Source organism: Theobroma cacao, chromosome 7 (assembly GCF_000208745.1).
Source record: "Theobroma cacao cultivar B97-61/B2 chromosome 7, Criollo_cocoa_genome_V2, whole genome shotgun sequence".
Lineage (NCBI taxonomy): Eukaryota > Viridiplantae > Streptophyta > Magnoliopsida > Malvales > Malvaceae > Theobroma > Theobroma cacao.
In genome coordinates, this window is record NC_030856.1 from 4,163,710 (window position 1) to 4,185,306 (window position 21,597).

At 34.2% G+C, this 21,597-nt stretch overlaps 3 protein-coding genes across 5 annotated transcripts; 2 read left to right on the plus strand and 1 right to left on the minus strand.

The window, feature by feature from the left end:
* LOC18593820 (B3 domain-containing transcription repressor VAL2) lies at window positions 717–12,363 on the plus strand. Of its 3 annotated transcripts, XM_018125038.1 has the most exons (13): window positions 717–838; window positions 3,728–3,839; window positions 4,470–4,551; window positions 4,698–4,793; window positions 5,172–5,274; window positions 5,912–6,230; window positions 6,413–6,512; window positions 7,163–7,337; window positions 7,785–7,863; window positions 8,847–8,962; window positions 10,865–11,019; window positions 11,385–11,472; window positions 12,092–12,363. In XM_018125038.1, the coding sequence occupies exons 1-9, from the start codon at window positions 805–807 to the stop codon at window positions 7,859–7,861; spliced, it is 1,098 nt and encodes a 365-aa protein (XP_017980527.1). In that variant the 5' UTR covers window positions 717–804; the 3' UTR covers window positions 7,862–7,863; window positions 8,847–8,962; window positions 10,865–11,019; window positions 11,385–11,472; window positions 12,092–12,363. The 3 variants fall into 3 exon arrangements, with proteins under 3 accessions (XP_017980527.1, XP_017980526.1, XP_017980528.1); XM_018125037.1 differs by lacking the exon at window positions 8,847–8,962; XM_018125039.1 differs by lacking the exons at window positions 10,865–11,019; window positions 11,385–11,472; window positions 12,092–12,363 and having other exon boundaries at window positions 8,847–9,120.
* Window positions 12,666–16,255, plus strand: LOC18593822 (cytochrome c-type biogenesis ccda-like chloroplastic protein 1). The gene is made up of 12 exons (XM_007021206.2): window positions 12,666–12,897; window positions 12,986–13,084; window positions 13,257–13,312; window positions 13,457–13,587; window positions 13,677–13,762; window positions 13,882–13,913; window positions 14,306–14,467; window positions 14,975–15,047; window positions 15,151–15,251; window positions 15,418–15,510; window positions 15,684–15,730; window positions 16,003–16,255. The coding sequence occupies exons 1-12, from the start codon at window positions 12,807–12,809 to the stop codon at window positions 16,073–16,075; spliced, it is 1,044 nt and encodes a 347-aa protein (XP_007021268.2). The 5' UTR covers window positions 12,666–12,806; the 3' UTR covers window positions 16,076–16,255.
* Window positions 17,372–18,848, minus strand: LOC18593823. Its single transcript, XM_007021208.2, has 2 exons — window positions 18,202–18,848; window positions 17,372–18,033 (listed from the first exon to the last, which is right to left on the minus strand). Exons 1-2 carry the CDS (start codon window positions 18,767–18,769, stop codon window positions 17,645–17,647), a joined length of 957 nt encoding a protein of 318 aa, XP_007021270.1. The 5' UTR covers window positions 18,770–18,848; the 3' UTR covers window positions 17,372–17,644.

A 21,597-nucleotide genomic window follows, 5' to 3' on the forward strand; every position in this document is an offset into this window, starting at 1 on the left:
TACCAAAATAATTTATACCCAATTGCCTAAATAATTTGTTTTTCCTTTCTATAATAGAAAAAGAAAGTTGAAATACCAAATTGGAAGTTGAATTATTTCCTTTCTTTTTACAATAAGGTGTGGATGTTGTTAAACTATATCATTAATCCTTCCTATATAAATTTCTTTGATTATCATATTTAAATATTTTTAATGATTTTTGTCGTATCTATTAAATGGTTTATATATTTATAAATATATTGAGTTTTTTTAAATGTAGATATTGTCATATTCGTCATAATTTTAACGGTATTTTAACGAATTTAACTATAATTTTAACGGTTTTGAGAATCAATCGAGGTAACTTTATACTCATTAAAATTAATTCAATTAGTAATTACAAACTCTTCTGTCTCATATTATTACTATAAAAAACCAAAATCTTGAAAAATTCTCGACCGTTGGATCAAATCAGACGGTCCCAAAACCCTCAAAGGCTTCTAGAAAAGGATAGGAAGAGGTACACAATAGCTAATGCGGAGCGTATCAATCTCGGTGTCAGTGTGGCTGAAAGAACCTGACAAAAGTTTCCAATCCTAAAAGAAACTGTCCTTTTCTGTGTACTTTTATTTCCTCACTCTTTGCAGTGTCATATCATTTCAAAGCCAAAGACAACAAAGAAACCGAAGCTTTTTTGGTCTGTGGGGTTGTCATCGAGAGAGAGAGAGAGAGAGAGAATGGCTTCTTCGTCTTCAGCACTTACCAAGCTTTGCTTTCACTGCAAAGCTCCCTCTGTTAACTTCTTCATTGGTTGGCAGCTTCGTAATGGCGGTTTCGCCATGCTTTGCTGTAGCTGTGGGTAAGCTTTTTTACGCTTTCTTTGTTCCTGTTTTCGTTTCGTTTCTTCCAATGCATGTTGTTTTTTCTTCTTTTTTTCCCTTTTTTTTAATCTTCTCTGAATGTGCATGTTGTTTTCTTTGTTGGGTTAGATCAAGTTGGGTTCTTTTGATCATTATTTTCATTTTTTAATAGATTAATTCGATTTCATGGCTTATGTTATTGCAGATTTCCAACCAACCTCCCGAGTTATAGTTTGGGTTTTTTTTTTTAAGTATAAGATACGGAATTTGAATACTTTTTGACTATAGAGTAAGATAGATGATTAGTACTATTTAAATTTGATTTTTTGCTTTTCATTTTGTCATGTTTGTCCCTAAGAGTAAAAGTTTAGGAGTTAGGATACTGTCACTGTGTGAGAAAGTTAAAATTGTTGTGTTAGTAGATAAGGGGGCAATCTGCAAAAGATAAAATTGTGGCATTTTTAACTTGATTAGAAGAAAAATGAAGCTGAATTCTTTTTTTGGGACGATAGAAGTTACAAAATTTTCATGTTGATTTGTTGGCTTTAATTCGATGTTTATGTTTATGTTAATCTTGTTTTTGGATTTGTTGGAGTTCTTGATATTGGCTGGGTTAACTACTGGTTTATCTGAAGAAAATAAATTAGGATTTGTGGCATAATGGTATAAATTATTGTCTGCAATGGATTTCTTGGAGCTGAAGTATGGTTTTCAAGGAATTGATGCGTAGTACTTCTCCCCCCGAATGAAGCCGTTTTAGATTGCTCTAAATTTTGGGAAGTTAACAATTTTGTCAATCGAGTTCTTTTTTGTTATTGATTGTTGGGGCCAATTTTAATCCCTCAGATACGCTATCCTTTCTCCTGATATGTTCTCCTGTTCTTTTTGTTAATCTAAATTCTAGTCATAAGAGGAATTTCTTGCTATGTTTTAGTTCTCTGTATGGAATCAGCAAATGTAATTCTGGTGTTCTGGGGCTTTTTAATATCAACTTCACTGTTCTTTGCAATGATTGTTACCCTCCATCTGTCCATTCTGCCTTTTTTTTCCCTTTCTTTTTCGCGTTCACATTTGAAGTGCAAGCTGAAGAAGAATGGGCAAGAAATTCTGGTGATTGCTGCTGTACTTGGTCTTCACATTCTTCCTTTTGCTTCTTGTCAAACTGGCAACATAGAAGAGTTGGAGTTTCACTTACCAAAGACAGGAACAGGAGATTTTAGAATGAGTTGTAAATAGGGTATCGCAAAAGACTTGGAGTAAGCTCTGATTTTATTGCCATTGTTTCTGTTATCTTCGTGCTTAGTAACCCATCCATCCAATTCCTTTGTTGCGATAAGTTATATTCGCTGACAAATTTCATTGGTGCGCTTCTCTTTCCTTATGATGGAGTAATTTCTCACTATTTCATTTGCATATTTATTTATTTGTGAAATTTGTAAACAGAACAGTTGGTTTGTGACAAGCATTTCAAGAAGGCAGGAAATGATGGTTAGCTTTCCTCTTGAGATGTGTCTTGTCAGTGCCTTCATAATTTAAACAAGGAATGGAAACAAAAACCAAGTTTTGTAAGATGATTATGAATGGTAAACATCAATTCACAGGAAAATTAAATCGTAATTGTTAGTAAAGATAAGGCAAAATTGGTTCTTATAAATTGAATTGCTAATTGAATGTTTTTGTTTTTTGAGCACTTTCCTTTTCAAACAAACAGATAGCAGTTTGCCGTATAACAATCAGGAAAGTATTTGATGGTAATAGTACTATTTCATAATAATTATGATTTACAGAGATGCATTCTTTTATGGTGTTAACACTGTAAAATCTATTTTTGATTTAAAATGGCTTTTCAAATTTTGGCATTGGGTTAGTGTTTATAGAAATGATAATACAATATAGGATGTCATGAAAACAGGAAATAGTTCATTTATGTTTAGTTTAATCTTAGAGGCTAATTGGTAACGGTCACAACATGAGAAAGTAAATACTTTGAGATGTCATTATGGTTTGTTTGTCGTATTTAAAGAGGAAGGTAGACTCTAGAGAACCTTTTTGTTAGTTCAAATGAAAGAGATCAGTCGTTAAATCCAAATTTATGTTAGGTTAGTTCTTTCTATTTTTGGGCATTCAACAGCTATTGCATTTCTCTATAAAGTTATATCTACTTGAAGTCATTATGGTGGCATCATTGTTGATGGGAATGGTGGCCCGAGCGGAATCTAAAGAAGTTAGCGTTATGAGAATTGATCCGATCGGAGAGAATGTGCTTTTTATGAGTATAATTTTAGCACTCTGTGATTTAAAGTGAGTGAGTCAGATGCTTATTTGCATAATTAGAGATGGGAGCTTTTTGTTGCATCTCTATTCTCTTCCTTGTAATAAGTCATATATCCATCATAAAGAATCAAAAGTTTGGTTTGATTGGAGAAATGGAATTGGTTGTTGATGGAAGAGTAAGAACAACTTCATAGTGTTGGGCCTTTGATGTTCAACTTTTCCTTCTTAAGTCAATATTATTATGCTTTAGCTTAGAGGAAAAAAGTGTGGGAGAGACGGATATTGTATGATTCATAAGTTTCAAGAAGGAAATATGATCTATAGATTTAATTTCTGTGTTCGATGTCTTTAGACAGCTATCGCTTGAGTACAGATGTTAGCAATCTGAATGCAAAATTGCTTTTGGCACCGTGTTACATATGCAATTTAGCAATAAGATGGACTAAAACATTTATAGAAATTGTCTCAGAAGTGTGGTCTGTTCGCTATAAATGATGAGCTGTACATCATAAGTTGGTTAAATTTTAGCTTACTAGAAAAAGCCAGCAAAAGTCGTTTTCAGCGTGCTTTCTGACATCTTTTGGTGAGTTGTCAAACTTCAATTCTGGTTACAGTTATAGCTAGTGGAGAGATGCAATTGCTTTGGCTTCAAATGACGAAACGACATCGTTTTTGTTCTGCTTTTAGTAGCGCTGCATACACTTTCTTGCTTTGGAAGTTATGGCAGTAAGTTGATCTGTTTCCCTTACTTTTTCAAAAACGACTCTTCCTTTCTTATTATACTTTCCCTTTCTCTCTCTCTCTATTGGAGAGTGTAAGTGTGTGCACATGCACCGACATTTAATACTGAAAACTAACTACACATCATTTATGAAAATAACAAACATATCAATGTTAACTAAAATATTTTAGGCTGAAACATAGTGCATTTTTTTCATTTGCAGTTGCTTATCTATTTTTCGGCACAAATTGTTGATGTTTACTTAGGTTTTTGTGGACACCTTTTACTTCAGTGCTGCTTGTCATTTTTGGATGGCAGTTTGTTTCTCGAAGTATATTGATTTACTAGTACGTTTTCATGTTTTGGATTATGAAAACATATGCTTAGACTATGTTATTGACATCATGAATTTTATGTTCAATTTTGGTACATGCATCCATGTGGTCCGTAGAAGTTTGCATGTAGTACCTAGGTTTCAGTTGATAATAGTACTTGGTATTCAGTATTAAATCTTCTTATTTTAGCATCATTTGTGTACCTCAGAAGGTAATATCACGAAGCTTGAAAAAGTTTGAAGTTTATTTACCCTCCATAACACATCATAAACAACTGACTTGGTCCTTTTGCAAATTCAGTTCTGCTTATTTGAAGGGAACATTCTGTGATACTTTTCACCCTGAAGCCAGTGGTTGGAGAGATTGTGCTTCATGTAGGAAGGTAAGATGCAAACTCTTGTTTATCTTGCATTTTCTTTTCCCTGTTATGCAGGTCGTTCTAGATGATATATCTCCAGGTTATTTATCCTTTGAATTTAGTCTACAAATTGCATGTACTATGCTCAATTTTTCTCCCATTTGCTGCAGCGGATTCATTGTGGATGCATTATGGCCTCCAGTACATATACGATACTGGACTTTGGTGGTGTGAAATGTGCAGAGTGTGCCGTAAATGAAGCTTTGGTAGGAGTCAACTATCAAACCTGCATTTTTTTTTTTGTTGTTGTAACTTAGATAGTCCTCCAGACATTCCTGTGAAAATTACTATATATGTTGTTTAGCCATTTTATATGTATTTTCTTATTGATAAATATATAATACGCATATAATGGAGCAGCATGGGATGCATAATCGCAAACTTAATCGAGTAGTGCTAACTCTATTGTCCATAAAAACCAAATATATTAGTCTATAATGCCATCATCCTTTGAATATGATTGATGAATGACCTATGGATTCAAACTTTAAATGAGTATATATTGGGCATGTTTCTGCAAGTTCTGAGTTCTGCTTATTCCTCCTTAATCTGAAAAAATTTTAAATTAACATTTTCTATTTCAGGCACCACACAGATGCACACCAAGCTTCTGGAGCCCTCAGGCTATTCAGCATGCAATGGACTCTGCTAAAAGGCTATCTATTGACCCTGAGAAAGCAATTACAGGTGACTGTCTGTACACCTTAGCTTTGGAATGAACTGAAATTGAAAAAAAAAAAAACATTTTGTTGATCTCTAGGTTTTTAAGTGCTCTTGTTTGTTCAAGATGTGGGTGGACTGGTCTGCATGCAAATATGAAGTCTGATATGCTGATTGTTTATAATTTCTCATAGGAGAGGAAAGGATTTTTAATGCTCAACCATTTTGCATAGCGAACTGAACTACAAAATAAAAGAGAAGGGCAGAGAAGAAATAAGGACATCGATAGCATAAAGGAAAAAAAGTTTTACCATTGGTTTTCATTTTGGTGTGGGGGTGGGGGTAACTTTTTTCTTAAGGAGCAGTGTCAAATGAAGTTGTAAAATTTCTGGGTCTTAGATCTGCTCAAGTTTGTTTGTTTGGTTTTTTTCCTCTTTGTTTATGCAATTTAAGTCATAATTTAGGCTAAAATGATGTGCTTTATCAGTCCTAAAGTTAAAGTTCATCTGATTGTGGGAAGTGTTTCTGGATAGGAAGAGTATTTAGATATTCTTGTCACCTGCAAACACACAAGGAATGCGTATAAAGTTGCATAAGTTGTTTTATCTTAATCCTCTCCTTCAACAATCACAGCAATAAGTTGTCATTTATCTTGTTTTTCCAGTAGGTATGAAAAGTGACTCCTGCGTTCATGTTGCTGGAATTAAAGCAGGAATTGATCCAATTGTATCACCTGATTCTGTAGTATGCAATGTCTCACCTAATAAGATAGCCACTCCAACTATTCCTGGAGCAGCATTTCAAGCGCAATTTCCTTTATCAGAAACTGGAGAAGAGTCCTCTGTGAATTCACCTCATGGAACCAATAATTCTTGTCAAAAGAAGGTAGGAAAATGTCGAAAGAATGTCTATAGAAAAACTAGGGTACAATCTAGATACTCACCGCAGACCAGCTTGGAGGAGCTAAAGGAAATCTGCAGAGTGTATCCTTTGAAGAATTATCTGGTTGTCTTATCATATGATATTCGAAATAGTATACATTTATTTAGTATGTTACTTTTATATTTTAGCTTGATATAGCTGGATATAACTTAATGCAATTTCCTGGTTAATATTGAACTTGACATCTTAGATTAGAAATTGTGAGTCCTTAATTATGTTTCAGGTCAAAATCAAGTCTTGTTCCTTTGTTTTCAAAAACATTGACTGCTAGTGATGCTGAAGCCAGGAATGGGCGCCTTGTGTTACCAAAAAGATGTGCGGAGGTGAGTGTTTGCAGATTTGAAATTTTTTGAAGTTCTTAAGTTGGCATGCATTGAAAGGTTACTGAAGGTTCTTGATCAAGATTGTTCTACAGTTGGGGTGAGTCTCAAAGAGGCGTGAGAGGTGTTTGGACTTCTTACTGTCCAGTAAGAAGATAATGAACCTGATTGTGATTGAAAATTTTTTTACTGCAGCATTTGCATTTACTGCAATTTAATATTCTATTGATTTTTATTGTTTTCTGTGCATATCTTACACTTAACTATTGAGTCATATTATCTGCAATATATACTGGCCTTTATACGGTAAAACATTCAACTTTCCAAATCAATCTCCGCACTGGAGGCTGTTAGCCCTGTGGTAACATCTTATCTATTGTTATATACCTTGTGGGGAGATTTTCTTCTGCCTCTTTTTTCTGTTTATCATCCAGCTACAGCATAACATGTCCATCAAATGATGATGGATTTTTATAGAGCACTTCTTGCTTTTAAAGGGGGGAGGAGAATGGGCAGTGAAAATTTCCTCATTAGTTTCCTTCCATGTGAAGATTTGAGATCTATTCTAGCTACAGCATATTCATTCTGTACTTTAAATTTTCTCCTGGTAAAAAATAGAAATGTTTCTTGTATTAAAAGAGACAATATCACAGGCTTATTTCCCCGATATTTCGGCACAACAAGGAATCTTTGTTGTAGTGCAAGACATAAAAGGAGATGACTGGGAATTCTACTACCGTTACTGGTTAAATACTAATGGAAAGATGTATGTGCTTGAGGGGCTTAAAGATTACATAATCTCGGAGCAGTGGCAACCAGGTGATACAGGTAATTGCTGACATAACATAAGTATTTAATGATGCATAACCTATACTTCATTTTCCCCTTTTGATAAGTTAAGTTGTTTATTTATTTATTCAAGGAGCTGGCAATTGAACCATATATTTGTAGTTCTTATTCTCTATTCTATCTTACTATTTGGTCGCAATCAATTAGTAAATTTGAGTTTAGTTGTGCTTGCTAAATGATTGACTTTTCAGATACTTCAACGTCATCAGATTTGTGTAGGAAAATTATGTCCTAAATTTACTGATGACAGTTCAGGTTCTTCATGAACTTCAAACATACTCCATCAAGCTATAATTTATTATGTCTAACCAAAGAAACATTTTGAAACGTATTAAGATTTATTTTGTTTCACTTGTGAATTACCATTTTATTTTGCACTGGCAGACAAGTTATAACTTAGTACTGACTGAGATGATGAATTTTCAGTTACAGTTTATAAAAGAGAAGAAGATGGAAAATTGTTTATGGGGCTAAAAAAGGTTCAGGCTGGAAAATCAGATTAGAGGTATGGCATGCTACTTAACTCATCTTTTTAGTGTCTGTGAAATTATGATGCCACGTAAGTGCAATATTTGCTGGTGTCCATTTATTCTCAATTAAGTGCTGCATGAAAAATCTGCTTGAAGTCTCTAATATGTAGATGGTTGATGCATTGCATTAAAAGATCGGCTATACGCTAGGGCAAAGCTGCAAATAACAATGACTATGATGGTGATAGTGATGATACTAATGGCAATATAGGAATAGTAACAACAATTATAACCGTAACTCCTGTTTCCATATTGGATAGCATAAATCATTTCTTAAATGTTTTGGCAGCTTCAATCAGAAGGAATCCATCAAGGATATCTTTAGCATTGGCTTTACTGTAGGCCCTTAATGATGACATTAATACTCCAAAAATAATGCCAATTCCTGAAATGCAGTTAGACATGACAGAGAGTCCTTCTATGGTTTTGACTTGTGACATGTGAGTGGCCAGTGACTGGAAGTACCTGTCATGTTGGCTATGAAGTTGTACATATACTAGGGAGCAAGGAAGCCAGACATAGTCCAAATAGCAATATATGGAGCTTGCATTTGCTACGACAGATAATAGTTCCCCTGTCACCATGCAATAATGGTTGCCTACTGCCTTTTATTTATTGTCCCCCTTTTTTCCACAAATTATCTATCATGAATATGCTCTTCAAGTTCATCCTAACATCAACCTTTAAAGTGCTTATTCTAATTACCTCGAAAATATTGAACCCTGGGTAATCTTTTTTGTCCCAATCTTTTGAGTATAATTTGTTGTGTATAATGTCGTGCTGATAAAGCTCTTTCATCATAGTACGTACAACCATTTCTAACATGGGCAGGGAACAATAGTCTCTCAGCAGATGGTCTATGAAGATTATAATCTTGATATATGATGTGTTTATGGATTTTATGTTTGTCCTTAAAAAATTGTTTCACCATCCTAAGATCTCACGCTTTCTTTTCCAGAGCTCAGCTTGATGTTTGAAAACGACTTTACCCTTCAAAGACCAGTGTGAATCTTGTGGTTTTCGTGGAAGGTGTTGAAGTTCTTTTTGCACATGTTGTCATCAGGCAGCGAACTAGTATGTTGATAAGTCAAGGAAGTCTGTTCCTTTGTGGCTGGAATACTTCTAATTATCTTTATTCTGTTATGAGTCAAACCCTCAAAATGACTATTAATGCAAGAAACTTGCTATGCTAAATTTTCAGTATCCTAGGATTGTTTTGAAATAATTTAAAGGTTGACGTTTGTTAGAAGAACCTACAAGAATATGTGGTTTTCTCATCTTATATGTTTGTGAAAAGAAACAACAGTATATCTTATAATCCCTAGTTTTGAAAACTTTTAGATAAAAGAAAACAAAGTCAGTACTGAGCTTGCAAATAGCCTAATCCTACAACATGTTCAAACAATATGTTTTTGGAAGAAGAAGCTTACTGTTTGGAAAGGAAATGATAGCTTATGTTGTACCTTGGTCCAGCATAAACTTTAATCTTAAGCATAAAATTCATCAGAAGTACCGGTAAAAAGGTAAAACTACAACATTTGGATTGCAAACACTTTCACTATATAATTTTAGTCTGTAGGCAGTTAAATGCAAAGAAAGCAGGATCAATGTAGACTAGTAAAGGGCCACAAGAATCACTGATAAAGTATGACAAATATGAGACTTCACTAAGTTGATTGTGACTTAAGATTTTTAGAGAAGGCCTTGTAGCCTAGAATGGCTTAATTTGTAGTTTTACAGTAAGGATGCCATTGCAGATTTTTAAATGATAGGGGACAATCATATAGAAATTTTTATACAAAAATTTTCTGTAAAAAAGCAACATGAATTGTTTTGTCTTATGGGAAGAGAAAGAAGTGAAGGTTTTTGCAAGTCTTATCAATACATAAGGAATTCTTGTGTTCATATTTTAAGCTGAAACAAGTTGGAAATCACATCAATGTTTCGTGAGTAATTGGACAATTAATAGAACATAACAAAGAATTCTTGATTGCCGGAATTGTTCCACTGGTTTCCTTTGTGTCCTGACTCTGAATTTCCTTTCAACCTTCCTTCTAGGTTTAGTTTCCTTCAAATGCATTATAGAAAGGTGAAGATTTTGTCAACATATATTAGGAACAACAATAAATGATCTTATAAAAGAAGAAATGCAAGTCATGTTCAATGTGTGTCTACTTCCTGCCACAAATATGCAAATTCCTGACAAGGAAGTTGCAAGTGATTGGTGTGAATGATGAGAAGACAAAAGGCTTTAATTTTATCATCATGATGATGGAAATCTTCATTGTTGGCAATCACAGGAGATTGGGATGGCCGCCAGTCACTTGCCTCTTCAAACAGATTTGTTACTTGTGAATGATCTTAATACAAGATGTCTTCCTTCAAATTCATTAGCTGGACATTCTGTGGTTGTGTTGGTTTTATTATGTTTGTAATGTAAATTTAGTAATGCCAACAAGGTTTATCATTATCCTTAAATGTCACAACTCAGTGATCTATTCTGCAATTAATATGGTAAGCTATATTTAGTAATGAACTTCACACTGCTTTAATGAATATATATCTTGTTAGAAAACATTACCGACTGTCAATCTGTCTGGCCAGTTTATATATCTCTGATATTATAAATGAAAATTTGGCAAGACAGATTAATTTTCCATTTTTATTCTATTAATGGGATCTTTTCTATACTAATCAGTTATTTAGCAGCAGGAGCTTTTTGCTATGCATATGCTTTTACATGTATAAACACACTATTTGTTGTATGGAAACTATTCAGAAAACTATGATGTTCTATTTGCTACCACTTCTCATCTGCCTGTCACCCTATAGTGGGAACTGTATAATTAGGAAAAAGCACAAAGCCATACAGAACAAAACAGAGTTTACATTTGTATAAGTATAAATACATATAGCTTTGTCAGGAACAGACCAATGTGGCATTTGTTCATTTAATGTGGATTCTTTGTATGGCAGTTACATTGGTGTCAGAGTAGGTTCAAGGACATCTGAATAATGCCTGATCTCTTCTTAATATGGACAAATGAGGATTATGCTTGGCATGTCAACATGCATACGTGGCTCCACTTTGACATGAGAAGTAAGCCGCCCAGCTGGTTAACAGTTGTCAGGTTAGATTACTTGTCTGATTCCTTCCTGCACTGCATTTCATATATGGCCTGAAAACTGAGTTGTTTCTTTTGTATGTTTCTTTTCATTTTTCTTGAAGATGACATAGCAAAATAAATATATGCTGCAGTTTATACAAATGCCTCATCTCTGGCTGACGTCTCTTATTCTACCAATGTTCTCACAAATATGGTTTAAGGAACCATAGTCTTTGAAGTGATACTTAATATCAGTTCCTTTTATTCTGTTTGTAGTAATTGAGGATGATCTATATTGTGAAGTGTTGAAATATTGGTTTCAGAAGATGAAGGCCGATTTTAGGATAGTGGCCTGATATGTTATTTTTGCTCAATTTCTGGTATGTTAGGGGGAAAACCACTTGTGCAAAGTTGACTACTTCAGTGACCAGGTCATGCAATAGCTTGCCTCCTGACTGGGAAAATCCTGACATTCAGGTCAGATGCACAATTTTTTTCTTCTTCTTACTATTTTTCTACTCAAATAAAGAATATAACTTGAGCATCATTGCATTTAGTCAGATTGCTAGTCTCTTTCGATTCATAGAGTTGAACCACACAGTCTAACAGCAATCAAGTGAATGCTGCAGGCTCCATGCACTTGTCTTAACAAGAAGAAGCATGAGGTAGTGAGTAATGTATCAGGATAAATCACTGTGCAATCAAAACGAATCCTTAGTCAGAATTGGACTCCTACTCGAGAGTTGGGTTCACGGAAACAGGTTATGATGAAAACTTCTAAGCCTTTGTGGAGAGTTGTTGTCAAAGAAAAACTAGTTTGGGGGGGCCTGAAAAGCTGTGTTTCAGCCTGTGTTACATGTCAGTAGCTCAACTCTGCTTCTTCCCTACTCCTGAAACTCAACTGATATTAAGTTAATATGAAGCAAAGTTTTCCTTCTCAGGGATCTGATATATCTCCTATCCTGAAACTAGCCTTATTTCCTTACCCAAATGCAATAGTTACTTACTAAAGTAAACATTCTTTCTCCTTTTTAATCTCTTGTAAAATCGTTCATGTGTCTAATTTGCTAATGAAGGTTTTCTCTTTTTCGTTTAGATATATCAGTGACAATGGTAAAGCATACTACTTGCTTCCATTGTACCAAATGTAGTGGCTATGGCTGCAGGAACTACTAAGTAACAGGAGGAAAAAGCTTGCCCATGGAGGACCAAGTGGAGAACAATCCCACCTTTATTCAATTGTATTGGGAAGATTAGTCCGTCAGAATATTAGGAAAACAAGGTGTTACTTTATGCTACATAATTAAGAAGTTTGTATTTTTAATTTGGGAATTTATTGCTTTCTTTAAATTTATATTATTAGTAATTTTTAAATTTTATATAATTTCACAAATAGATCATCTTCTATAAATTAGAATCAATATACATTAAATGTTCGGTTACAATGGGAGGTAGCTCTCTATTAAAACTTAAAATCAATAAGTACTCTTTCTAAATATTTTTTTTAATTATCAATGTTATATTAACCCAATAGGCTTTCTGTTCAGCCCAATACGGCCCATAAAAGTCCAGAAATGGGCCAGTTACAACAATACGGCCCATATAAAGCCCAGCCCAGCAATCCAACTGCAATTAATTAACCGTTAACATCAACTGTTGAGTTCAAACTCGAAATACCGTTAAAAAGACAAAAGTCAGTGCAAAGCAAAAAATATCTCCCTCTTTCTCTGTTTGGTTCCCGAGAAAAAAAAAAAAACTCAGTCAAATTCAAAATCTTTCTCAGCAGCCAAACAGAGTCTGTTTTGTTTAAGATGTCTTTGATTCTAAACCACAGCGCCACTTCTTCCTTCTCTCGTTTCTCCAAAATCTCAAGCCTTAGAAATCGCCCGAGAACCAGCTATGGTAAGCTTAATATCAATTAGGAGCTTAATTTGTTATGATCAACGAGTTTTAAGCTCTAAAAACTATTTTATTTTTCATTTTTTTTCAGGTAGATATACGATGGCCATCAATAAGCCAACCGGAAAGAAGGATCTTTGCAAATATTTTGAATCTTTGAAAGTTCCTTCTATTATAAATACTATAGCAGGTAATCACTGTCCTTCTGTATAAAGGATTCTTTTTCAATTCAAAGAATTTTTTTTCTTAATTTTAGGTTATGATAGTGATTTGTACTGATTATTTGTTAATCTGCGAGTGACTTTATGAGTGATGATATTTTTTTCTCATTTTTTAATTTTTAATTTCTCTTATTTTTTTAGTGGCAAATTTGGTTGCAATTGACTCTGCAAAGGCTTTAAGTGAAGATAAAATCTTGGTGAGTTCAATTTTGATTGATCTAGTGGCTTCTATAGGTTTAATTGGTATTCTTTAGCATGCCATCTGATCTTAAGTATGTATTCCTAGTTATATATTCGTCGGATAATCTTAGGAAATAGTATTTTTTTTTCCTTCAAGGCAGGAAGGAGTTGCTTCTCTTTATACGTTGGCTGATGGAAGTCCTGGAGATTGGTTTGGAGGCCTACTATTTTCAGCTGGCCAGCAGGCTAATGAAGCTGTTCAGGGCCAATTATCAGCTCTTAGTTTCACTAGGTTCTTTTTTGTGCTTTTCACCTCTAAATGCTTTGCTTTTTTTTGAGGTTGACAGTCAGTATTATGTTATGTCTTTTTGATTTTGGCAGTTTGGCTGTTATTTTTGGGGCTGGTCTTGTAACAAGCCTTTCTCCATGTACATTAAGTGTTCTGCCATTGACCCTTGGTTATATTGGTAAGTAGTTAGCATTACTTTGCCTAAAGCTCAATGGATCTTTTAAAATGGTGCTGTTACTTTCTTGCATGTCCTGTCATGTTTGATGTTGATTTTCTGACTGATTGGAACCCTTCCAGGTGCATTTGGCTCTGGCAAGGGCAGAACTGAGGTAATAGCTTGCAATGCGATTCATCTTCTTTACTGCTTCTATAAGATTTTTCCATCGAACCTTTTGGCTCGTAGATGACCTAAAGGCCAAAAGTTACATATCTTAGTTCAGGTTGAGTCCTCAGCAATGCTGATGCAGCCTGTTCTGTATTCTTTTTTACCTTTAATTTAATGAAGTTTCTTACTCTAGCAAAGCATTTGTGTCTTCTGAACTTGTCTCTTAGTTGTTAGTATAGCATGTGTACTATCTATTATGCCTATGTACCTAAATTCAATTGAAATATATATGGGTCCTCCCTCTCCCTATCTTTCATGCATAAGGCACACAAATGCAAGCATGGGTGTAAAGAAAGAGTTTTTTCTCAAATAACTTTGAGGTTCTTTGTTGGTCAGATCGTTGTGAATTCTCTGGCTTTCTCATTAGGATTAGCGACTACACTAGCACTCCTGGGCATTGGAGCCTCCTTTGCTGGGAAGGCTTATGGACAAATAGGGCAGGGGTTGCCATTGGCTGCTTCTGGTTTGGCTGTTATTATGGGTCTTAATCTCCTTGAGGTATTCAATCAAGCTGCTACTGTTGTTGTTTGATTTATGCATTTTTTTTGGGGTTAGATGTTACACGGAAAATATTTAACATTTGTCATCAATCATGTGGTTTCTCTAGTTTATGTGGAAGGAATTCTTACAATGTATTTATTTATTTTTATCTTCTACCAAAAGAGAAAAGACTTATAGAAGGGAGATTTCAGGTTTTTCTTTTCTTTTTAATCTTTTGGATATCCTGAAAAAAGTTATAAAGGAGAACCTGCCTCTGCAAAATCGGTTAATCACCAGTTCATACTTAGGATTGGTGCCATCTATTTCTTGGGGGGTTGGTGTGGGATGCTGCAAGTTAAGTGGTCATGGTCAGAACTACAAGTGTACAACTTTATGATGGCTTCTATTTTAATGTAGAACTGTTAACAGATTAGCAGGGTGTTATTAAATTATGTATCGGAGTTTGTTGTACTCAAGATACTTCTGATTTAAGTATTCTTCTTTTGCTGTGAACTACCATTACAGGTCATTGAATTACAACTTCCCTCTTTCTTTAACAATTTTGACCCTCGTGCTGCAGCTGCCAACTTCCCATCGGGTAATTAACTCAATTATTTTCCCCTACCTAACAAAAGTTAATTATATGAATGAATCTCTAAAAACACTTTTAAGGAGTAATTTTGAAATTTTTTATGTTTTAGGTGTGCAAGCATATTTAGCTGGGCTCACATTTGCATTAGCCGCCTCACCTTGCAGCACACCAGTGCTGGCCACGTTGTTGGGATACGTAGCCACATCCAAGGTAAACTGCATAAAAGATAAAGAGACTATGCAGCTGCTAAAGTGATTTCACCATTACGTCTATAGAAGAAAGAAATCTGTCTTTGTTTGGCATAAACCTGATATGTGTATGTACTGAGAACAGCTAGGGCAATACTAAATAATGTGTTACTACCGTATAACAACAGGATCCAATAATTGGAGGCAGCTTACTCTTGACATACACAACTGGCTATGTTGCTCCTCTACTTCTTGCTGCTTCTTTTGCCGGAGCATTGCAGGTATGCAATATATGTCCGTTTTGTTAATGGAGGACAAACATCCGTTGCCAGAACTACGTAAAATCATTGTCATAATTAATTTCTGCCACCTCACTCCATCTTTCATGGCTAGTGTACTTCCTTAAATTGTTATTAACCAGAAATTCTACTAATCATTATATATGTACTGGCAGAGTCTGCTATCCTTGAGGAAGTTCTCAGCATGGATCAACCCAGTGAGGTACTCTCAAAAATGTTTCCTCCTTATTTTTGTTTCTCTAGTGTGCAACGGTCATCATCTTTGTTAAGTATTCCTTCTTTCATTTAAATTCCGGTAAACCTTATATCAGAGCTCATGTTGCTTGCTCTATTAGAGCAAAAGCTCTCTCCTATGCATCCATGTCGAAGTCAGCATCTGCCTCTTATGTGCTCAGTGTAATTGCTCTTAGATTCGCAGTATTCGCTAACCCTACATGTCCCTCACACATGGTTTAACTCTGATTTCTTTGGCAGCGGAGCACTTCTACTGGGTGGAGGTGTCTATACTTTCTTGGATAGGCTTTTCCCAGCCCACATGGCAATGTAAAAGGTTTATTCCCTCGTGATAGATATACTCCAAACAAACTGTAACACAAGAAACATAGACAAACACAAAAATCAATGCTAGAAAGTGTTTGCATTTCCTATTCTTTTACCTCTTGTACAAGTAATCCATTGACAAATGGACAATCATTTATTGGCATGAGGGCAACTGATCAGATAAGAAGATTGCTGAATCTTACTCCCTAGTTATTGAGGAAGATGACATCAGTGAACATAAACCAATATGTCAACTAACGAAAAGAAGGTAAGATTGCAACCTCACCATTAATAAATGCAGGCAGTTCCCTTTCTGACATAGGGGACCATACCAAAATGCTAAACTTTTGAGGTATATCTTTGCTCTGCCCTCAATTCCATAAATAGTAATGGGAAAGAAGTTAATTCTATAGCTTAACTTTATTCTAGCCTTCTGGGATCCTCCTAGATAGTTGACTATTTCATGACTTGGCTCTTTTTGGATAAACATTGACAGATATAGAAGTGTCCTTTTGAATGGCTTAGCCAAAGACTTTGTAGTTATAGACAAGTTAATCCTAGTGAGGTAGCAAAATGAACTCGAAAAGAATTCGAATTCGAAATAAACTTGAAATGAATTAAATCGAAACAATTCGAACTCAGAATGACTAAAAGCAATGAAGGGAAAGGAAAGAGGAAAAGGAAGATATGATGAAATATAACCATATCAGCTTATCCACACTTTACCTTCTCTTCTCTTATCCTTTTTCCTTTCGGTGCACAATCGACGATCGTGTGGCAGTGCCCCCTTCCTGCACAGCTGTTCAGATACGAGCTGGAAGGTGAGACCATGTATTTCTTTTTTCTGAAATTAATTTGGGATTATGAAAATCATTATATTTACGGTTCAACATTTTGAAATAATATGAAGGGCAACACAATACCAAAACAATAGAATGAAATGATATAAAATTTTTATTTTTTTATTATATTTTATTTGGAATCATATAACTTGAGTAACCGACATTAATTAAACTTTATTTATTATTTTATATTTATATAATATTAACATGACATTGAAGTGTTTAAATAAAAAATATTATATTATCATATCAATATATTACATCGTTATTTATTATGATATGTTAACATATGTTAATATCATATGATATAAAAATAATAATAATGTTTTGATTATTAACAATTGGACCGGCTGTTATCATTATAAAAACCTATTTAACTTCAAATAGAAATATAAAAAAACTTAATTTTTTTAAATTTTTTTAAATAATTCAAAAAAAATTTCAAATATTAAGTCAAAAAAGAACAATAATAATACTACACTTGTTATTTATTCTTAAAATAATTTCAGATATATATATTAATCAGCAAATCTCTTTAAGATCTAAATTTTTTCTGCATTTTAAATGCACATTGCCAATGCCATCACCGTTGGAAAATAATAATTTTAAACTAAAAAAACAAAAAACACTCTTTTTTTACAAGGCGGGGACTATTTACCCCTCTCAAAAAAAAAGGTAAAAGTAAAATAAAAAATAGATAATTTTACTGTAACCCTCTGAGTTTACTAAAATTCCTACTCTGCCCCTCTTCTAATCATCTCCTGATACTGATTCCAAGACTCCTGCCTCTGTAACCTCATTTCCTCGTTAAACTTCTTAATGAACGCTTCCACTCGGCGGTTCAAGTCGTCCTGACTCAGTGAGGGGTCTTTCTTGAGTTTCCCCGAGCCAGAAGACCGAGTCAGCGACGTTCCATTGGGGCGCTCGTTGAAGGTATCGGATTTCTTCACCGTGTGGGGCAGAGGAGGGGGAGGGGCATTTGGATCTTTCTGAGCCCGTTGTTCCCACGTGTCGGATTTCTTCAGGTGACGTGTTAACGGCATCGGACGGCCCTCCGTTATCGTCTTCCACGTCGACTCCAACGTGTCGTGCCGTTTCGGCTTCGACACCCTCAAGGCTTTCCCTGTAAATTAGCACCACCCATCAGTAAATTTACTGTTTTACGCTTATCGTATCAAGAGAAAAGGAAAAGAAATCCGGTAGAAAGGTGGGGGTAAGTTTGACTTTTCAGGTATGCACTTTAGCATTTCATTTTGAAATTCTCATGTGATAGAGGATTGAGAGTGTTTACCTTCCGAAGCCGCTTTCACAGCTTTCCGCTGGCCAAATCTCTTCGAAACCGGCGGCTTCTCCCCCGCTTTCTCATTCAACAAACTCATCACAAGCTCCATAGACTCACTCCTGGCCGGCGGTGGCGGCGGCAACGACATCACCACTTTAACCTGCTCCTCCTCCTCGTCACCACCGTCCACCACCACCGCTTCCTTACTCTCCTCCACAGTGCTCAAATCCTCCGCCACCACAACCCTTGCAGATGTATCACTTCCATAACTATACTCACTACTATACACTTCACTAGAAACCTTGACCGCCGGCAAAACTATCTCTGGCGAGGGACTTTGTTGAGTTTCCGCTTTGTGCTGGAGCTTGGAGGAGGCGACGATGGAGATGATGATACAGTTGATGAGAAGGTAAAGATACGGAGGCCGAAGAAAAGAAAGTACCAAACTGTAAGTTGAAGGAATACCAGACGTTAACAGCTCTGAAACCAAGGGAAGCGAAACTTTAAAAAAGATGGCGATGGAAATGATACCGGTGGATATCAACGCCGTTTTGAGAGAAAGCATTGGTTTCGCCATTACTCGAACAGAAAAAGGATTCTCCAGAGGAAGCTGTGAACGGAGGTGGAAGACGAAGGAAATTGAAAGTTGGTTGGACTAGGAGGGTATTATATAGAGGGGAGTTGGGGTGGTTTTTGATGATGAAATTTGGACCGCTGGATTGGGGAGTTATTGTGGGACCCGTGGTTGCTACACGTATGTGAGATCGGAGAGTTGTGAGGGGTGACACGTTGGCAAGCGGTGACATGGGCTTTTCATCCACGTGGTATGTGCATAGTTGACGTATTTGCTTTGATTTTATTTTGGGTTGATATATATTTAATTTATTTTTATATATGTATTTTTGCCGTATTTGGTTTGATTTATTTTTAATATAAAGTTCGAGCTCAATATTTAATAATTTTTTAAAAAATAATAACTGTTAAGTTAAATTTTTAATTCTATTTTTAATTTAATAAAATTTAAAAAATATTCTAATTTTATTATTTTTATTTCGGCTTTTTTCCATTACCATTTAGGTCAATATGCATGGTTTCGTACATCCCAAAATATGCCAATTGGATCGAATCCTTATCTTTTTAAAACAGATAATGTCTTGATTTTTCGAGAGTTTTCGTGCGCTACAACAAATTTAACTCACAACATTATCCTAAATTTAATTGTATTATATAAATTTTTTATCGTAATTATAGAGATTACATATACGTAAAAACTATATTATTCAATATTATTTTAAATGTGAAAAAAATGTAATGAAATATTTAAATAATTGTACATTTTAAAAAATAATTTAAATAACTGCTTGAAGGTCAGAATCTCGAAAACAAGACAAAGTTCTTTTCATGTTGTAAACAAATACACAATATATAATTTTTCAGCATTAAGGGGGTGTGTTAATTCTGGATCCTGAAATACCGGCTGCCATGTGGGCTGTCCAGCCAGGGTGCATGGTGGTGCAACCCTTGACCGACCATGGCCTGACCGTAACAGTAAACAAGTTGACCAAACCACTACAGACAAGCCTTTTGTTTTTTAATTAATGTCTATAATATTTTTTTCACATTTTATGTATTGGGTAGCTTTTTGTGTCATGGATTTTATATAGTAAAAAATGAAATGAGTTTTGAGTATATAAATATGGGTATTCTATCACTAATTAAATATGTTTTTTGAATTGAAAACGTGTATCCGTAATTTATAAGTTTATTTAAGTTTTATTTTCAAAGCTTAAGACTACAGTAGAGTTAGATTTAAGTTTTGACCCGTGACATTTTGTTGCATATAATTACAATTATATATCTATCTTAAATCACAATTCAAACTATAACAATTTTATTTTTTTTCAATATAAAAAACTATTCAAGATAAAAATTTAAGATTTTTTCACGTAAGATTTTAAAGAGAATTTCGATATAAATATATGTTCCTCGAAACAATTCTTCTAATAAAACAAGATACGTAGATAATTTTAAAGATAATATCAAAATATATATTTCTAATTTTTATTGTAAATGTAATGCATATAAATTTCATCTATATAAGATTCATACATATAAACATATAAATTTAAATAAATAATTAACTTTAGATCCATTTGGACATTATTTTAATGTGCAAATATATTTATTTTTATAAAATAATTATTTTCAATTATTCTAGTGCAAGACAGTAACCAAAATCGCCCAGTAGCTTGTGACCGTCTTCACCGACGTGCACATGTCTCCATGTGCTTGTCATTTTTTTTTCCCTTCCATATGATTATCAATACCAACATCGTTTACCACACCAATTCATTCATTTACTACCATATTTTGTCATCGCATACTCCCAGTCACGTACTCCTAACACAATTATATACAGGTATAATATTTTAAAATGTCTCTAAATTATATAAAAAAATTAAATAAAATTTTTATTTTTTTATTATATTTAATTAAATTTATATATTTTTATATTAGATCATATATTTTTTTATAATTAACGGATTAATTAATTAATTAATTATTGATCAAAATATTACTTATTTTTTTATATCACGTGGTGTCGTGGATTGTGACAATACCACATGAATATATCGTCATACTAAATTAATATACTATGCAATCATCCACGAAACCAAAAGGGTGCCGGGTTAGATAATTTTTATATAATTAACAAGTTAGTTGATTAATTATTGATCAAAATGTTACTTATTTTTTTATATTGCATGATATTGTGAATTATAAAATTATCACATGAACTTGTTATCATACTAACTCAGTATACTATGCAATTATCGATGAAATCAAACAAGTGATGAGTGCTAACGACTATCTTTAATTTTTATTTTTTTATTAATATATATAACTCAATATATATAATATAATTATTTTTAGAATCATCTTTTCGTCATTCTGTATGTGAAATTCTAAATTGATAATCATTGTTAATGCGATGAGAACACACTTGAACTTGACCCAACAAGAAGGAAGTGTTGTTTCCCAACACGAAATGAGCTTTTTAGTATGACAAGAAAAGCAAGAGGGAGTTGTCAAAGGCTTGGGCTAGAGTCAAGCGAGACGGTGAACAACTTGCTTGAAAAATGGACGCCATCCTTGTGTTTATGTGGTGTGCGTGAACCGTTCAAGCAATATTGCCTGTTAAACATTTGCAATTGATTAGACTGTGATTTCAGGGTGTTTTTTGGAAGCATATGAAAAAAATATTATATAACAAATCAATGGAAAAATATTTGCTGCACTGAGATTTTGGTTTTATTTTTTTAAAAAAAATAAAAGATTCATAATATATATTTTTTGGACCTTTATCAACATTTATTTTTTTCAAAATAATTTATTTTTAAGGAA

Excerpts from the sequence above, each read along its gene's own strand:
- LOC18593822 (XM_007021206.2), top strand. The coding sequence starts at position 12,807 with ATGTCTTTGATTCTAAACCACAGCGCCACTTCTTCCTTCTCTCGTTTC. Across the intron at positions 12,898-12,985 it reads TCGCCCGAGAACCAGCTATG|GTAGATATACGATGGCCATC; the intron begins GTAAGCTTAATA and ends ATTTTTTTTCAG. Across the intron at positions 15,731-16,002 it reads GCATGGATCAACCCAGTGAG|CGGAGCACTTCTACTGGGTG; the intron begins GTACTCTCAAAA and ends TTTCTTTGGCAG.
- LOC18593823 (XM_007021208.2), bottom strand. The coding sequence starts at position 18,769 with ATGGCGAAACCAATGCTTTCTCTCAAAACGGCGTTGATATCCACCGGT. Across the intron at positions 18,034-18,201 it reads TGTGAAAGCGGCTTCGGAAG|GGAAAGCCTTGAGGGTGTCG; the intron begins GTAAACACTCTC and ends GCTAATTTACAG.
- LOC18593820 (XM_018125038.1), top strand. The coding sequence starts at position 805 with ATGGCGGTTTCGCCATGCTTTGCTGTAGCTGTGG. Across the intron at positions 839-3,727 it reads ATGCTTTGCTGTAGCTGTGG|TTATAGCTAGTGGAGAGATG; the intron begins GTAAGCTTTTTT and ends TTCTGGTTACAG. Across the intron at positions 4,794-5,171 it reads GTGCCGTAAATGAAGCTTTG|GCACCACACAGATGCACACC; the intron begins GTAGGAGTCAAC and ends TTTCTATTTCAG.